This window comes from Rhamphochromis longiceps, linkage group LG7 (genome assembly GCF_057381845.1).
Source record: "Rhamphochromis longiceps isolate RC_006_pf linkage group LG7, R_longiceps_female_GT1.1, whole genome shotgun sequence".
In the NCBI taxonomy this organism is placed as follows: domain Eukaryota; kingdom Metazoa; phylum Chordata; class Actinopteri; order Cichliformes; family Cichlidae; genus Rhamphochromis; species Rhamphochromis longiceps.
Window position 1 is genome coordinate 46,238,297 of NC_140563.1, and position 19,291 is coordinate 46,257,587.

At 42.5% G+C, this 19,291-nt stretch overlaps 2 protein-coding genes across 3 annotated transcripts; one reads left to right on the plus strand and one right to left on the minus strand.

Moving 5' to 3' along the window:
• Nucleotides 1–4,287: 4,287 nt before the first annotated feature.
• Nucleotides 4,288–16,849, minus strand: zdhhc8a (zDHHC palmitoyltransferase 8a). Of its 2 annotated transcripts, none has more exons than XM_085413900.1 (10): nt 16,365–16,849; nt 9,957–10,078; nt 9,694–9,847; nt 8,858–9,030; nt 8,641–8,743; nt 7,266–7,357; nt 7,052–7,175; nt 6,838–6,952; nt 6,143–6,255; nt 4,288–6,049 (listed from the first exon to the last, which is right to left on the minus strand). In XM_085413900.1, exons 2-10 carry the CDS (start codon nt 10,034–10,036, stop codon nt 4,745–4,747), a joined length of 2,259 nt encoding a protein of 752 aa, XP_085270026.1. In that variant the 5' UTR covers nt 10,037–10,078; nt 16,365–16,849; the 3' UTR covers nt 4,288–4,744. The 2 variants fall into 2 exon arrangements, with proteins under 2 accessions (XP_085270026.1, XP_085270025.1); XM_085413899.1 differs by having other exon boundaries at nt 9,694–9,851; nt 16,365–16,848.
• A 1,288-nt stretch (nt 16,850–18,137) lies between these two features.
• ora5 (olfactory receptor class A related 5) lies at nt 18,138–19,288 on the plus strand. The gene has a single exon (XM_085411299.1). It carries the CDS (start codon nt 18,164–18,166, stop codon nt 19,286–19,288), a length of 1,125 nt encoding a protein of 374 aa, XP_085267425.1. The 5' UTR covers nt 18,138–18,163.
• Nucleotides 19,289–19,291: the final 3 nt, after the last annotated feature.

The following is a 19,291-nucleotide window of genomic DNA, read 5'->3' on the forward strand; positions in this document are numbered from 1 at the left end:
AATCAGATCATGTAAAGAGGTTAGCACGAGTCCCCATAACATGTATGTGAGAAGACCAGCAGCACTGCAGAAAAGAAGCATTTATCCAGAGGCACAAAGCATATATTACAGAGTACAGCTCAATAGTTTAAGTACTGAATATTAATTGTTATATAATTAGGGTTTTTCTTTTGATTAACACAGAAGCGGTGCTCGGGACACTAAAAAGTGAAGCTACTGCTGCTTTGACTGACACAAAAATAAGACCGAAACATTTCTGATAAGAAAGCCGAGGAAGCACAAAGGAGAAAAAGCCTGCGCTCAAAAACCCGGCGTGGTGGGTTGTGCGTCTCTTCACTCTACAGGGGAAACAATTACAGAAACAAATAACTCTTTCAACGCGCACACAAACCCTTTAATGACTGTTTAAAGTTGGATGTGTCATTTAAATCCGCCAGCATGCATATTTGGGGTTTATGTTTTTATTTTTTTGCACAGCAACCAAGCTGCAATAGTTTCGCACTTTGAGATTAAAGCTGAGACAATGTAGATTAGACAGACATGTTTGTAATGGACGGTAAAAATAGCATGATGTAAGATGGAGGGCTTTCCAGACAACACAGCCTGCACAGAATACTTTTGATCCCTTTCCTCTAACTCAACAACCTGCAATCCCGTCTTTGCACAGCATCCCTGTCATTACCGTCATTATCACTTTACCCCCGGCTAGAAAAAAAAAGGAGGCTGGAGATGGGGAGACGGGGGAGGAGGGCGAGACAGCAAGAAAACAACAGAGCGAAGGAGGAAAAAACATCACATCATGGCATCCAAATGCATTTCATTAAAGTGAGTGATTTCTACAGCACACGCATGAGTAAGATTTGAAGTCGAAAGGGTGAAAAGTGGAAAATATGAAAACCACAAGAATGATGTATGCTTCTGGATATGTAGCCTCAAATGAAATGCATAGCACATGCATGTGATGTGATGTGTGGGTTTCTGCTACTGTGTTGTGTGCTCATCTGTCACAATGGGATTGTGATGCTTCATTGTGTCCCTGATGTACATTTGAACAAGTACAAGGCATTAGCGCTTTAAATTAAACCACCCTTAAGAAGAAAACCTGACCAAGTGTGAAAATCGTCGCCGAGATTTGTTCGTGTGTTGATTGATGCCATTGTTTTAAGTTTCAATGGAGCAGAAACAGAAACGTTTTCTCCCTTTTAAGCCCGTGGCATCCGTCTCAGCGCTGAGCTGTCTTATTTTTTAAAAACATGTGATGTTTGCCCACGCTGTTTCCCAGACATTTTCATAACGACATCTGTCCAGAGTGGAAAGAAAAATCTCAATTCAGCCACAAAAATTTTATTTGTTTTCTTTTTCATCTTCTTTGCATTTGGCAAACAAAACTATGCATCACAGCCTACATCTGCCGAGTGGAACAGACAAGGCAGCAACTCAATTACTGTCATTTTAAAAATCTTGACATTATCCAATTAAAGTCTACACTCACTGGCCACTTTATTAGGTACAACTTGTACCTTACTTTTTGGCTAATTTTTCATGGGACCGATTCAACAAGGTGCTAAAAACATTCCTCAACCAACTGTTGTCATAAAAGGATGGACGTGGTCAGCAACAACACTCAGGTAGGCTGTGCATGGCATTAAAACGAGGCTCAGTTGGGCCCAAAGTGTTACAAGAAACTATCCTCCGTACCATTACGCCACCAGCAACCTGAAATTTGTGTGGTTGATACAAGGCAGGATGGATCCATGCTTTGATGTTGTTTACACCAGATTCTGGCCCTATGATCCAAATATCACAGCAGAAACCAAGTCTTAGCTGAACAATTGTCCAATTTTGGTGAACCGGCGCAAATTGTAGCCTCTGTTTCCTGTTCTTAGCTGACATCAGTGGGATCTGTGTGGTCTTTGCTTGCTGTAGCCTTCAAGATGCTTCAAGAGATGCTCTTCTGCATGCTGTGATTGTAACACGTGGTTACCTGATTTACTGCTCCCTTCCTTACGCTCAAAGCAGTCTGATCGTTTTCCTCTGCTATCAGCAAGACATTTTCACCCAGAGGACTGCTGCTCGCTGGATATTTTCTCTTTTTCAGATCATTCTCTGTAAACCCTAGAGGTGGTTGTGTGGTGAAAATCTGAAACACTCACACCAGCCCGTCTGACATCAACAACTATGCTATGTTCAAAATCACTTAAACCATATTTCTTCCCCGTTCTGATGCTCTGTTTGAACTTCAGCAGGTCGTCTTGATCATGTCTGCATCTTTAACTGCTTTGAGGTGCTGCCAAGGAAGCTCTTTTTTTCCTACTGCTACACATCCAACCAGTCCTCACTGGGTTGTTTTACTTTACGTACTCTGAAGCTTCACCTTTTTAAACTTTAGCCAGCTCAGTGTTTACATATTAAAAGAGCGCTGCCTACTAGCTCTTACATTAGTAGCCAAGGAAACAGCAAGTATAAACCTGAATCAGAGCTTTAGAGAAGAAATGTGCCTGTTATCTTAAAAAAGTGATATTTAATAACCCGATCCTTTTACATTTAAGCTGAAAAGGCTTTTAAAGAGGAATTGGAAATGCCTCGTCACGATTGACCTGATTGAGTCTTTTATGGCTTTTTACGACTGTAGTGTTGGGCTTTGCAACGTTTCACTGCTGCACATTTGTTGCTACTGCAAATAAATAAAAGCGCACTTCTAAAAAAGTGGCATGGAGCACTGGTTCGCAGCTCCTTGACAAGAATATGTCAGTGACTCGTATAATTTGCAGCTTATTCATATTCCTCCTGGATTCTCGCATTGCTTTTAAGGTCCCGACATTGTCTGTCATCCTCCCCCCTCTGAGTTTCTCACTGTCATCTTCACAGTCTTCACAGAAAAGGCTGTGTAATGCAATCTGTAAACGTGTTAGACATTTTTGCCAATAACAAGCACTCTGATGACTGCCTAACAATGTTGTTTACATTTTAATTGTTGCACTCTGGCACCGTAATGGAGAGGCTTCCTTTTTGTGTGTGTATGTGTCATGTTTCACGTCTTTTGTTGTCAGGTCTTTAACTAAGCTGCGAAGCGTGAGCTTTTTTGAATTTACCACACTGGTGAGAGATCTGTCAGCAGTGCTGGAAGTTCCTGCCAGCACTTTAAATCATTCAAGCCTTTCAAGACTTTCTGTCATCTTTGCACTTCTGTCCGCCCTGAGGTCAAACGCAACAATAACTCACCTGCAAACTTGGCCTCAGAGCGTTGAATCTTGTCATTTATTGCCTAAACAAAGACAGTCTATCCGGGCTCGACGTAGTAAAAGTTCCTGTTATCAGAAATATTTCTGCCAGAAACACTGAGTTAGTCATAAGTTTGCTCTGGCCCTGAAGGTCGACCAGAAGAACGGACCCGTTTAAGCTGTCGGAAGCAGAAAAAAATAGAAAAATCTGTCACTTGATTCTTCATCTGATGCTTGTGAAGCATTAACACCACCTCTTGTAGATGAATGAAGTCTTGGTGACATTTCTTTTTTCTTTCTAATTAACTTAATGTGACCCACTCGTACTATGTAATAAAACTGCATTTGAGCTAGAGCCTCCTATGGTCTTTTCCATTACTCGTAGCCCCTGACATAGACATCATCATGCTGTTTTCTGGCATTTTACCCAAAACTGCATCATCTGCTGGATCATGCTGCTCTAGCTGAACATTATGCCTCCTTCTGAAATTGTTCACTAGAGGGTGCCGTGCACAAATTTGGTGCAGAGAGTGGCAGTATGGAGCCACTACCCTAATATACCTATCGCACTCCTTACGGACTCATGATATAAATATTTTTATCCACTTGTATTATCATCATTGCTAAACAAATATGTGTTCTAGCAATTTCTATTAAAGCCTGAGGTTTTTTATTATTATTATCTTTATTTATTTTGCCTTTTTCAGTTTTATTACACACTCTGCAGGCTTTCATTTATAGCAGGTGTGGTTAAACTTTACATAGAAGGGAAGTAAAGCACTTTATTCTCACGTCCTGCTGGAAATACTGTTATTTTGCTTGTGACGTGATGTGTCGCAGTCATATCAGAGTTTCGATTGGCCCAAACATGGCTGGCAGTAGAGACACAACTGCTCATTTTATAGGTTCCTATGAGTATATCCACAGTTTGTTTGTTTTTTGGTATTATAGAAGAATTTTATAATTTATAGCGAAATATTATTGTGAGACCCTTTATACTGAATGAACTGCTGGAACCCTGGATGGTGTTTTAGTGGCAATTCACATCACAAATAAATAACATAAGTGGAAATTACAAAATAGGTTTATTCATATAAACAGCTACAAAATTCTACTAAACAGGGAGTTTTCTTTTTTTGTTGTTCAGGAGGAGGCAAAGTGTATTGTTACACTGTTTCACAAAAGTATTATCAAATGACATACAAACAAATAAGTTAATCTGTATTCTTCACAAAGCTCTTCTGAGTTTATAGAGCTCCCTCTGTCTGTAAGAGGAGGCACAGCTATCCTGAGATTCACAGGGTTGTTTTTTTTTTATTTGTTCAAACTTACATGACCTTCCAAGAATATAGTTTCTATGTGTATCCATCATTGTGTATTTATTTGTCCCACACCCTCCTACAAAGGGAAGTCCCAAATGGCTTCTTATTTACACGCTGCGGAGCTGTGAAGACTGAGACTAACGCTGCATAGATGAGTCATTCACACCACCAGAAACATGACTCTTTTCTTCTTTTCTTTTTTCATTTCAGGGCTCCCAAAGTGACAGAGTCTTTCCCCTCGCCGGAGTATGGGAGAGAGGAACGTTTCGTGTTGGCATAGGAGGCGTACAGGGGGGCAGAGGAGGTTGAGGAAGAGGAAAAGCGGGGCAGGGTGGACGTAGAGGAAGGGAAGCCTGGGGCCGGCCTCTCGGGAGGGTAACAGGCCGGAGAGGAAGACCTGCCCCTGCTTTGTAGGCTGCTGCTGCTATTCTGCAGAGGAGAGCTGGAGGTTTTTGGACCATGTGTGAGAGAAGATGTTGACGAGCTGGAGAGAGGTGAGGTCCTGATGTTGTAACCTAGGACGCCCGTACTCATGAGAAACTCCCTGGAGCCGTAGGCTGGCGGAGTTGGTCCCCGGGAGCCCAGAGGTCGAATGTTGTCCGGTGGTAAACTTCTCCTGCTTGGGATGTCATAGATCCCCATATCAGGGCTGAAGAGCGCCTGGGTCCTCACCTGGCGACGGAGCATCCTCTCCCGCTCCTCCAGCTCCCGTCTCTCATGAATAGAAGCCATGATGGCTTTTGAAAAGTTATCATAGCGCGCAGCAGCAGACAGCGGAGGTGTCATGTCTGGAGGAATGAGATCCCGAAGACTACCTCGAGGACTCTGAGAAGCAGCATCTCGCATCGCCAAACCCAAAGGTGGGACATCTCGCGACATTACGCTTTGGGATGCAAGGTCTCTTGGCAACAGCCCTTGGAAAGCAGGAGAAGGGACTCTTTGAATAAAACCTTGGAAAGAAGGCGAGGCATCCCTGGAGGTTAGACCCTGCAAAGAAGGTGAGGGATCTCGAGGCTGAGGAGACTGTCTGCTGATGCCCATAAACACGGGACTGTATGTGCGAGGATGCGACCGCTGCAGGTTCCCGTCTGTGCCCAGGGTCATAAAGTGATGGGGGTAGCTGACTGGAGGGGCCCCTCTCTGAGCCATGGCCTGAGGGTCTGTAGGAATGACATTATCATAGGAGATGCTGCTGCTGCTGGTGTTGTGGTTGGCCAGCAGGCTGGAAGAGGACAGGATGCCAGGCCGGGGACTGGATTCCAAATTGTCAGCATGCATGGCTGGCAGCTGGGATTTGCTGCCACTGCGACTGGTGTGTTTCAGGGTGAGAGAACGGGAGTTCAGCGGCAGAGAGTTGAGCTGCAGCGAGCTGGAGACAGCGCTGGTCTGGAGGGAAGGCTGGACAGGCAGGCTGGCCTGTTGGCTGCATCTCACAGGGCTTCCTTTAGACTCAGAGTGGAGGTCAGGACCTTTGTTGCTCCCTTGCTGATCTGACGTCTTCAGCAACTTAAGCACAACAATACAAAACAGACAGCAGAGTCTTTCAGACACAAATCAAAACCAAAACTTATATACTGAGGAATAAACTCTGAAAGTCACCTGTTCTGGAGGAACAGGCGATGATCCTCTGGATATAGCCTCAAGGACAGGTCGTAGCTGTGGCACGGTGGGAATAGATGCAGGAAGGACGGTTTTATTATGATGCCCCGGATCTAAAAAAGAAGTCAGCTTCAGATTAATGGCATGCAACAGCAAACGTATGGAATAAAACCGCCAATGCATCTGAGCAAAGATGGCTTAAAGGAGTTCTTGGTTTTTCATCATCAACAAATCCCATGGAAAAAAATAAAAAACAAACCAACAGTGCATTAGTTTGTCTCTAAATACTTTCCATAATCTCTCTAAAGCACACACGCCAAAAGCCCTCTGATAGATAATATAGATGTAAACCTATGAAAAGTGGGTCACAAGTTTCCATTTTACCGATTTCGAAAACCAAAAGTACTTCCAATAACAGAAGATGTATCTTTTTAAAAAAGACTTGATAAAAAAAAAACCTTTTAAGATGTAATTATTGCACATTTGGTGCAGTAATCATTGCAGTTTGCACAGGAAGAAGAGTATGAGCCCACAATCCAACAGTACATGTTTATTTATCAAATTATAATTAAGTCCTCAAAGTGTCCCTCTTTTCTCTTACTTAATTAAAAAAAATGTTACAAAAAATGTGGCCGCTTCACTTTACAGATGCATGCTTATCACAGGATATAAGCATATGTGTCATTTTAAATTACCATCCATGGCAGCTACTTGGCTCTTCAACAGACCGTGGTCTGGTTTCGGAGGCAGCGGCGGTGGAGTTTTCGGTTGTTTGATGTCTGACAGCTTGACAGCTCCGGTTGAGGTTTGCTGGCAGAAGAAAAAAAAAGCCAGAGACATGAGAGATATAGCTCATACATCATATATCACTTGATAAGTGTGTGAAAATATTAAGCTCTTCGTGCTTACCTTATTCTGGAGACTCTGTATCCCGTTGCCTCTGACTTTCACTGGCATCTGCCTTTCAATTTCTGGCCTCAAAAACGGAGGCTGAATGTGGATGACTGCTTTCCTACAGGGCCTTGCTGTGTACCTGGTGTCCCAGGACAAAGACAGACAGCAAAACAAAGTTAGTTTAAAGGTTTAAATTAAGCAGAAGATGTAGGAGGAGAACGTTTCTTACTTTGGAGAAATGGGACTGCAAACTAGATGCTCCAAGTTGTTACAGCAGCCACGTGTAAAAGGGTTTACTCCTCCCTGAAACTTTCCAGTTACCTGTGAAAATATGAGGAAGTATATTAGAGTTTTTACGTGTATACATACAGTACTGTGCAAAAGTCATACATTTTGCTATGAAAATGGGAAATAGCTGCAGTGATTTATTGAAATGTGCAAACCTACATGGAAGCACAGTCTTCAGTAATAGTTCCCCAGGACTCTGAAGGACATCAAAGCTTTTGTTCTGCTCTCTGTCAACATGATCCCACACTGCTTCAGTAATGTTGAGGTCCACTGAAGAGGCCGATCCATAACTGATAGCGTTCAGTTGTGTGCTTTTATATCAAGCTATACTTTTATAGTAATAGCAGTGTGTTTTTGTCATGCTGAACAGTAAAGATTATTCCCAACACCAGCAACTGAAATACAGCCCAAACCATGACAGAGCCTCCACCGTGTTTTGCAGACAGCTGTAGACACTCAGTCTTGTTCCTCTCTCCTGACCTCCACACATATTGACAATTTAAACAACTTCTCATGTGGATTCATCACTCCATCAGCCACTGATTTCTAGTCTAGTTCTTGTGTAATTTGGCATACCTCAGCCTTTTCACCTTGTTTCTCTTCCTTAAGAATGGCTTCTTGAAAGCCAGCCTTGCACTGAGACCATTTCTGATGAGGCTTCAGTGAACAGCAAATGGATCAGCTGAAGGGTCAGATGCATCTCTCAGGTCCTGTGTCAGTGCTTTGCTATATTTTCACCTATTTCATACGGACCTGACTTTATGATACTTAATACTCCATCTGCTGTAAGTAGTTTTTAGACTTGCCTCTTCTGTACTTCTATACTATTTTATGCTTGTCAAACTGTGTTATCTTTGGCATTTTTCATAGACTCGGCTAAAGAAATGGGAACAAATGATGTGCATTTGCCACAAGCTGCTAGTAACAAAGCACAGATACAGTTTAAAACTGATTCTTTGCCAAGTTGTCTGTCTTATGTAGATAGTTAGGTGCTTTTTTACACTTGGACAATTTATAGGTCATTGTTCAGTGGCTTAACAATATTTTTTAAAAGAAACATTCCTCTGGAAATAGTCAGTTAAAAGCCCTGGACTGAAAATAATTGAAGACAATCAGCCCTTGTCCAAAGGGAAAGTTTGAAAGACCCTCAGAAAACATGGAGAACTATTGCTTCAAGACAACTTTAAAAATTAAAATTCTGGCTCCTTGGAAGTAAATGACTTTTGCACAGAATTGTACAATACAACATCATTAAGTCCTTCAGTTTCATTCATATGCTTCTATGTTCCCAATGTACATGTATGGAAAAAACTGACTTGTTCATTGGTGGTTCGTCCTCTGGATACCAGATACAAGTGGAATCCAGTGAGACCGAGGACAGGGATCAGAAACAGCCCCGATATACTGATCACTACCAAACTGGGAAAAGCAATGATAAGGAAAACTACTTCTAGTTAGAATCAGTTAGACAAAATAGTCAAAATATGCAAGCAAAGATAGCTGCACACATATATTGAGTGTGCATAAGGATACGTGACAGTGCAGTGCAGCTTCCATAATTCATCCATGTGGTGCAGCACGTATATGAGGCCAAAAGTGAAGACACCAATCATGTGAAAAGTCAGTGACAAGAGAAACAGAAAGAAGTAGCGGTAGTTTCGCCTCCCGATGCAGTTGTTCACCCAGGGACAGTGATGATCAAAGTCCTGAAAGATTGAGAAAGGGGGAAAAATACTAAAAATCAGTTTTTCGCTGGTATGGTGTAGAACAGTTTGTATGTATGTAGCATGAAACAGTATCCCGTACTGCAGCATTTATGGCTTAAGCTAATTTGCGATGCTGATTCAAAACAGGGCCTTTAAAATGCAAAAAGCACACAAGTACACCGAAAATTCTATAAAACACGAGCTACACAACAGAAATATAAAGACACAAAGCTCACAGCACAATAAAAACACAGAAAATGAGAGAAAAAATAAAAAAGGCAGCTATAGAACAGTAATACCTGCTGTGCTTTGTAAACACATACTTTTCAGTAGATGCTGTCTGAGCCCGTTTTTCAAATTGTATTTCTACTGAGTCCACAAAGGATCTGAGGAAAGGATTAACCTGATTAATGAGATCTCTCCCTCTCTCTCTCCAACACCCTCTGCCCATCATTCACCCTGCAGAAATCCCCCTTATTGACTTTCCTCCTGACACACTGCTACACTCACTCAGAAGCAACAACTCATTTTCCCTCTTGATCTGTCCCTCCGTGCCTTCCACACCCTTATCACACAATTCCTCCATTTCAATTTCCCACCGCATTTGTTTTTGTGTTTTTTGGTTTTTTACCCTCTCAATCATCTAGTTTTTCTTCCGCTCACCTCCACACAGTGATCACAGATGCTGCAGTGGGAGCAGCGTGGAGGTCTGTAGAAATGGCAGGACGCACACCACTTCATCCGCACCTGGACGCCCTTCACGTTCACGTTCTTGTACAGCGGAGCGCGGAACTCATCATCCTTGTCTTCATCCTCGCTGGCTGGGAAACAAGATGTGAAGTTGCTAAAATAAAACTCCCAAATAAACTAGTGATCTAGTCTGCTGTAAACATAATAAACATGACCCCTTCGCTTTGATTACTAACCCACTGGGAGCACGCCGGCATCCATAAAGGTTGCCATGGTAAAGTTGGCCAGCACGAAAAGGAAAAGGACGGCACAGCATGGCGGCACCGCAGGGCAGATGGTCAGAGCCAGCCACGGGCACCTGAACACAAACACACACATGAGAATATTCATAAACACAATTTCCTGCAGTTGCACTTATGCAAATCCAAATTCCAGCTGTAATAACTGGATGGGTGTTTTTGAGCCCTGCAAGCATGCAACACTTAGAGGTTAATTTTAACGCAGCTATCAAAATTTTTAAAAAAAAGAAAACGATTGTAAGGGATCATCTTCATCCCATTTATTGTGATGAGAGCTGTGGATTCCAAAAGTAATTGTTTACAGTGACAGATAAGCATGTATTAGCGTGTGCTCAGCAGTGCCCACAACAGGAGATTAAACGATGGAGGTCTCTCCTTGCACAGAATCCTTCTGCACCTTGTGCCTCGTTACACAGCAGGGTTTGAACGATAGATAACTTTAATTACCGAATAATCTGTCGATGACTTTTGAATCGTTTACTCTTTAAAAAGTCAGAAAATAGAACGACAGCCACCGCGACATCCCTGATCCCAGCACAATGATGTGAAAGTTAGTGTCTATGTGATGAGGCAAAACAAAAAAAGCTGCAGATAATTACCCTACTAACTCATTAAATGTTCAGCCCTCTAACAACAGCCTGCACACTGCTACTAGACAGAGAACTACAATAAAGGGTGGCTCATATGGATATAACTATTAATATTATAACTATAATAAGCAATTAAATGGACAGAAAAAATGTCAAAAGAAGATTTGGCGGATTTAACGTTAAGTTGGATTTTGATCTGTTTAATTGCATAAAATGTTGCAAACTATGAGCGCTACTAACTAATTAAAACCGTTGTGAATGATTCTACTCTACTGCATGAGATTAGAGCGAGAGAGAGACTAATATCCACTGGATTATGTTAGCAGTGTTTGATTGAACATCAGTTGATTGGACTATCTACTCTATGAGTCTTTTGCTTATGGATTTATCAGTATGGGTTCAGATCAATAATAAAATACTATAACATGATGTATCTTTTAGGGCTGAAAGGGAAAACGTGTCAAAACAGGTTACGTGATTTATTTATTTATTTCGAACATGACTTCATGGAACATAGTTGATTAAAAACGAAGTCTGATTTAAAGTGAAAACGCCACAAAATTAAGAGTCCTCCAATCCCCAAACCCCCCTCTCAAACCTACCCACCAAACCCACACCCAGGCTGGTTTTAGGGCAGGGGTGGGGGAGGGGTCTCGCCCCGCAGGAGGAATGCCTGCTGATGCCATGCCAGCTGCAAACACAGTAATCCCTGGATTATGAACTCTGGATTACAGACAATTTCTGTCAGTCCAGTTCATTGTGGATTCCTCACATCAGATGCTTAACACACAGAATACGCAGTCAAGGCGACCATATATCACACAACATGATACTATATATTCTATAACATGGCATAAAGCCACTACATTTATTGTTGTGAGGGAACTTCTCACAAAACTTGCAATCCTTGTTCAGCGCTTTCAGAGCAAAACACGTCTTTTGAGATATGAAAAAATGCCGCACAATGAAAAGATTTGAATCTTAAAATATAAAAATATGTGAGAAAAACATTAAGGAGCAGAATACGAGCCTCCAGCCCACATAGTTTTTTAGGGATTTGTGTCCAAGTTCTTCTCACATAGTGTGGTCATGTTTCACGTCCTTAAACTGTCATAGTTTATTGGTTACGTTAAGCAGAGTAACACTGCTCATTGTCATTTGCAGTTATCTCTTAAATTACAAGCACAAACCACGTTTTAACCGAAGAGAAGCTAGATATGGACCAGACTGTAATGTGGATGCATCCACCAATTGATCTGAGACCATCTGGACCGCAGGGAGGGACAGTTCATTACGCCGCAGGCCCTACCTAATGAAACAGTCTGGGCAGGGGCGCTATTAAATCACGCAGAACAGTAAGCTGCTCTGCAATCTGCACACTGCGCTCATCCCTGCAGTGGGTCAGTGGCACGGCACTACTGCCAGTAGCCAGGGCTCCTTTTGTGAGCGCTGCAGTTACATAAATGACATCATAATCTGTCAGATTTCTAGAGACAATAGCCGTGCAGAAAATGCCGCTCGTGAATACATTCTCCACACGCAGTGTGAATGCATTTTTGCACCTTTAGCTTGGTGTTTTGAATTTCAGTGAAAAACTTAAAATAGCAATTTATCAATAAAATGTCAGATTAATGGGATCAGTACACTCAAAGGTTTTGGTAGTGCAGCATAAACTTGGTCTAGTATGACCGTGAGAGGCTGAAGGTGATCAGCCAACTTTGAAAAGTCTTTACTGTGTAAGTTATTTAAGCGTTAAGCATATTATAACTGTCTTCGTTTGACTATTGTGAAATAGTCAACTGCTGCTAATAAGCAGATCACATGCAAGATCTTGAGAAATTTAAAACCAGGATTTTTGGAGTTAGGGGCCCATTTAAGCAACTGTAGCTTTTTTAAATGTCAGTATTTGTCAATGCAAAAATGCTTGCATCCTAGCAGACTGGAACACAGCACAAGGGGGATTTCTGCTGCTCTTTCTCATTTCTGCTCTTTGTTGGTGGTCTGGCAGTGTTCAACAATGCACCACACCTTAAACACTGACCCAAACAAAAGTTCACGGTCAGAGGAACAAAAGCAGGAAACCGGTTAACTGGTGAATTTTATCAGGCAAAGGAAGACAAAGGAGCCGCCACGGATATAAAGGTCGTCCTCTGACACTCCCAAAGCCTGACTGGAACCAGAAATGAATGTATGCATGCTGGTACTGCTAATGCTCATAGAGAGCTGCTGACGCTGATAATTGCATGAATATTAGCAGATGAAAGGAGATGTGGCTGCAGGGTAACTGCGATTTCTGGAGAGGAATTTTCATGTCACCTTGCTCTGGTTTAAAAGCTAAAAACACTTTAAAAACATGAACAATGATACTGTGAATGTGCACGTGAGCACACACAAAGGACATAACTTCAAGGGTGCAAGGCCGTCCTGGCTGGTATTCTCTAACTACTGTGTGTTTCCATGATTCACAGGAACCAAAACGATGATGTTATGGCAGATGACAACGATGTCCCTTTGATTCAGTGTTACAGGGGACGGGCTGAACAGAGTGCAGCACCTGTCCATCTCTGCTTTTCGAGGAAAAAATATATGATAAACAAGCTATTTAACCGGCAGTCCACAAAACTCAGTGTCTGCTGTTTATTCCTCAAACAAGATGTTTCTGCTTAAGGCAGTTGTGAGTGACCTTTAAGTCTGCTTTAGCTGCATGCAGTATGTACGACCGCACAGCTAGAAGAGCATTTTAGACACTTACATTAAATTGCACAAATAATAACAAAATGTTATACTGTTGGTCGGTAAGACAGACATATTGTTTTGTTGTTTATCTAAAGATTGGGATACAGTCTGTGGGATTCAGAGGTCCTGTGGTCAGAATATGTCGATCTCTGTTCTGCAGAAATGTGATAATTAATTAAAAGTGTATGTTATAAGGTCGCTTCAGCTGACTTGCACTCACTTTCAATCACTTGCAGTGTCCTAGTTTTGCTGGTTTGGCATTGCAGTCCCAATTAAGCAGTCTCTTTTCAATCTATCATGTCAGGAGTTCATCGACTTCTTTTTTCTCTCATAGGATATAGATGGTCTGCAGGGATGCTCAAGAGTTTCTGGCCTATGAGCTCTATGTCTCTATACGTCTCAGGCCTGAAGAGTTTTCCCCGTTTGCAACATCTCTGTATTCTAACATTTAAAAACTTCTGAATAAAGGAAATCATTCCACATTAAAACACTCCATAATAAGAATGCAATACAGAGACAATGATCAGCCCCAGCATCAAAAAACACTGAGCATTGCAGTTGATTTTACTTTGATATGCAGCACCCACTTAAACACTGTTGCACCCCACCCACCAATGGGAATGATGCTCCAACAGCACCAACCTCGCACAGCTGTACAATGTGACCATAGACTGTATATAAAAGAAGGACATGGCTTCCGTGTGTGAGAGGTGAAGCCAATGCATTTCCCACATCCCATGATGCACTGAATGTTTCTTCTTCACTCAGCTCTTTTCACTGTGTGTGTGTTAATAAAAAACTTTGCATTTAATCATTAGTTATTATTAATCTCTGACTCTCTTCCACAGTGTGTCTTTTGTCCTGTTTTCCTCCCCTCACCCCCAGATGGGAGAGTTGAGGCTGAAATTTATGGTTTTCGGGGGGGTTTTATGGTTAACTCAGTCTTTTCCCGTGTTGTAGTTGTGTGTCTTATTTTGAAAGAAATATTTACGCGTTACCATAGCGACCAGAGAGCATTAAGGGGCAGAGAGGAGGATGTTACTCTCAATGTTGTTGGCGCATTTCAGGAGGACGCTGCTAATAAAGTTACACAATTACACAGTGAATTTGCATTTACTATTATATTTACAAAATACCACAGTGTTTGTCTAGGTCGTATCATTTTATTTAGTTCTATTTATCCGCGACACCTTAATCACCAGTCCGTGAAAATTTTGTCGGACATTAAACCACTCCACGGTGCAAAAAAGGTTGGGGACCGCTGCTTTAAAGAGGGCCTAACTTGTGGGTGACATGGTGCCACTGTATGCCCCTTGTTTTTTAAGTTAGATCTGAGCTAACACACCAAGGCCAAAATGCTCGGCTTGAGGCTTAAAAGCTGGACTTCACAAACCAGTGGGTGGCCTAATGGCAGCTGTGTCTATGTATGTGTATAGACAAATCTCAAAAATTACTCAAGAGCAGAGCCCAGTCTCCTCAACCTCCAACAATCCCAAATCCAATCCAACTGACCATCCACAAGGTGTACCAAAACAAACCAGAGACTCCACTCCTCAACACACATGACCCAAAGGTTCAGCTGTCAATGTTCTGGTGCCAGCACCACAGGATACCCCTAAAGGTCACTTATTCATGCCCTAAATAATTAGATCTCCTTCAGAAGTACAGGAAGAACCGAAAATATTAGGCAGATGGTTTTAATGTTGTGGCTGATCCACCCACACGGATTTCTACAGCTACATCTCTGCAGATTAACCAGATTAAAGGTGCATAGTTTTAAACAGGAGAGCAAGAATTTAATTTTCACATTCTTCTAAAGCAGGGATATTTAAAACATTTCAGTCACATACACAGGAAAAATATTGCAGGAAACTATCAAAGAAAAAGGAATTGCAAAACTATCCCTTCGCATTTACAGTAAACATTTTCACTTATTCAGACTCTTATCTCCAAATAACCTATTGTGAACTCAAAGATTGCAGACTTGGTTTTCCCAGATGGGGGATGACATGACATCAACCAGAGGAATCTAATCTCATACCCCCAATCTGGTGTCAGATTCCAGTGGAAACAGTGCACAGCCTGAGAATAGAGAGAAAAACTAGGGCAGATATGGCTACAGAGATTGAGGGGTCAGAAGGCTGACATATAGCCTATGATGTGGGAGCCTGCAGAAAGTCAATGATGAATATGGAAAAGCTTTATTATTTAGTGCATTAGTATTACTTTGTAGTTCTCTGTGTAGCTTTGAAATGTTTGAACAAATTACACAAATTTATAGTCATCGTTTAAATTGGATTCTCAGGGTATTATAGAATATTATATTCAAATTTGGCTTGGGTGGAGTCTTTTCAGTCTTGGACATAACCTCAATTTCCTCACAAATAGGTCAAAGCCAGTATGACTGAAACATCATCTCTAACATCTCTATTGCATATTTAAAACTATATTTTCTTTAGTTTGTCACATATTGCGAGAAACCTTGCAGTGAATTTCCAGGGCTTTTGCAAGAGGGGTAGCCTCTTTTGATTTCCTTTAGCTAAATTTATGACACATATGGGTCACGGTGACACACTGAGACATGCTGATTGTGGGTGGCTTATCCCGTAAAGTAACTGTGCTCACACTTGGGTCCTTAGGGTGCACCGGGCAGGCGCCCAGACCCAAGTCCAAACTGCCAGCTAACCAGGTCAGATGTTAGCAGCCCCGGCGGGTCTGCCAGCAGAGTGAAGACAGTGCAAAGGAGAGGAAATTTTGCTCTTTTTTTAACAGCTTCTTGGATTTTCAAAATAAAATGTTAATTTAAAAACGGGAGAATAAAAGTGGAGTAAATTGCATTCAGTTTAATAATCTTTAGCTGTGCCAGAGAGGACACTGGGGGTATGTGTGATATTTTTCTAACGCTTAAACAGATCTATTTGATATTTAGTAGCTGTGGATGACAGGTGTCTGAATGCATGGCTCAGCTGAATGATCCGTGCAGTAAAACACCAGTTTCCCGTGACTCTTTCGTACTTACGTGAAGACGAAGAACAGGGAGGAAGAGCCGACCAGGAGGCAGGCGGCCGTGCACACCGGGATGAAGGCGCTGGGTTTCAGCGAGTCGGCGCCGCTGGCGGGCATCCTGTCCTCTCCACGCTCATCAGTGTCTCATACCGACGAAACGCACGGCGAATACACCGCAAAAGTCCCTGCTGGTTTGTTTGCAAAGCCCTTCATAAATCGCAAAACGCCGAGAAACGACAATCATAGTTAAGGGGTGAGGAAGAAGAAAAAAAGCCCGAAAGCTCAAAAAAACAAAATACAAATAAAAGCCCGCAGAGCCGCTCCTCACTCCTGCGTCCCGGTTGGTCTGTCCCGGCCGCCAGCAGCGCACAGATGCCGCCTCTCGTCTGTCCCAAAGGTGGTGCTTTTACTCATCAATGACGTGAAGCACTACTACACTTGGCCGACTGAGACCCCCTGCTGTGATCTCATGAACTACTTCTTTTCCTCCAGTTCTCCCACCATTGTTGCACATGACCACTGCTGCTCATACCAGTGCTTAATAACACCACTGAAATAAGATCGGTGAAGGGTTTGCAGTGATGAAGTTAGTAAGTTATTTACTGGTGCGTGTAAGAAATTCGTTCATTTTCACTTAAAAAATTCACTAAAAAATTCTTTGCCTTGTCTTGAAGGCTTTTCAGGGGTGTTTCCACTAGGCAGGAGAGGGCGTGAGGGAGGGGGTCCCGGAAATCGCAATAATCAGAAATTAATTGTGCCCTGTGTCCTTTTACAGATTTATTACGTTAAAGTGGCAATCATTTTGTATTGATTTGTAAAGTGAAAAAAACAGCATTTAGTCGTTATATCTACGATAAAAATTTGTTTAAAGGACCACATGCGCAAAAGTGTCATTCCACATAATGAGTATGTGTAGGGGCAATTTTCAAAATCGTGCACACTGTATTATTTTAGCTTTGTAACCAATTATCTTAGTTTCTTGCTGAGTAATTTGAGCTATAATAATGCAATTTATCAGCAGATTAATAAAAAAAATACATCTTTAAAAACTGGGGGGAGGGGCTGGTGCCACCTCTACCCCACCAGACACGCCCCTGCTGTGGTTTAACCAGGAAGACCAAGGGATTAGAAGATTTAAGGATGCACAACAGTTATATTTTCAAGATTTAGCAGGCAGAGGCAGAAACTTTGTAAAATTAAAAGGACAATGTTCCTTCTCTAATCGTTAAAAAAAATCATGGAGAAAATCACAAAGTCTAGCTACAGTACAAAAGATGATAATTAGGACACTTTTGTCATGATTTCCTACGCACCAAAGATTAGTGCCGATAAACTCTCAACTGCTGGCAGGAATTCGTTCGGTCAGAGCTCCATTCACATGTCTTTGAACAAGCTTTACTTGGATTGTTGGGAAATTATGCATTTGGTGCCCGGGGATGACTGAGTGTTTCTGTTCTTTGTCTCCATATGATGTCAATTATCAGAGGACTCACAGCTTTGGCTGCTGGCCCTTTAATATCACTGTTTGTTCACTGAACTTTCAGATTTGGCTTTGGATTTACCTCTTTCTGTGTTTTACTCAGATGGCAGTTTCTATAATCTACCAGGGGAAGTTTCCTGGGAAGGCATGACATGAGAAACACACGTCCATCTCAGTGGGACTGCACAATGAAAGCTCCATGGGGTTGGGCCATTTCTCCCCTCCTCTATAAATGTCTAAAGCTAACAGCATCCTCCTCAGATTATATAAAGGTTGTGAAGCTCCCACACTGATCTAAAGGCTGACAAGTTGTTGCCTGATCTTGTGAAACAATGGAAGGGTTGATTGAAGCCATCATCAGAGCACTCATGTTTATTGCAGGGATCCTGGGAAACAACTGGCTGGCTATATGCTCCCTGCCCAGGCACAAATCCAGCATCCGCACAAACGAGGTCCTTTTCATCAATCTGGCCATCTCCAACCTCATCACCAACTACCTGGTGGACCTGCCTGACACCATGGCAGATTTTGCTGGGCGGTGGTTCCTGGGGAAGACCTACTGTGGAGTGTTTTGCTTCTGTGCTGGCCTCTCTGAAACCAGCAGCATCTTTACAACCTTCTTCATCAGTGTTTTCTGGCACCAGAAGCTGGTCGGCTCCCTGAAACGAGGCGGCGCACCGGTGCAGATGGACAGCCTGTGTCTCGTGGGCTGTCTGCTTGCTGGGAGCTGGATGGTGGCTGTGGTCTTCAGCGTCCCACACTTCTTCTTCTTCACACTGGAGGTGGCAAATGACAGCCACGAAGATTGCATAGAGATCTTCCCTAATCCAAATGCTAGGCAAATATATGAAGCAATTTATTTAACCCTGGCTAACGCTTTACCTATGGCTGGGATTGTATTCGCCAGTGCCCAGATTGTCATCACTCTGCTTCAAAACCACCAACGTATAAGGAGTCATAACTCTGATCAAACCAAGGAGATGGTTAAAGAGGAACGAAAGAGATTTGAGAGCAAACGCAACAAGGCATCGGTCAGCATCATCTCTGGTCCAACCACCTCAAAAGATCTCAGAGATTCTACATCTACAAACCACATTTATACAGGTGTGCCTGCTCCTTCCTCTCCAAACCGACAGCCATCGGGCCATAGTCTCCACAATGCTCCCCAGAACTGCAGCGTTGGAGCTCAGCCAAATCTCTCGAGGCCCTCTCAGATACCATCTAAACCCCATCCGAACTCAAGCACTCAGGTGAGAGCGGCCAAGAGCGTGGTGGCTGTAGCCAGCGTGGTGCTGGTATGCTGGCTGACTCATTTGCTTCTGCACATTACTAACAACATCCACACTTCATCAATAGTAGTGGAGGTGTCCAGCTACATCGCAGCCTCCTACACGTGCATCATTCCCTACATCTTCCTGCACGGAGTGAAAAAACTCACTTGCTCATCCAAAAGATAAAAA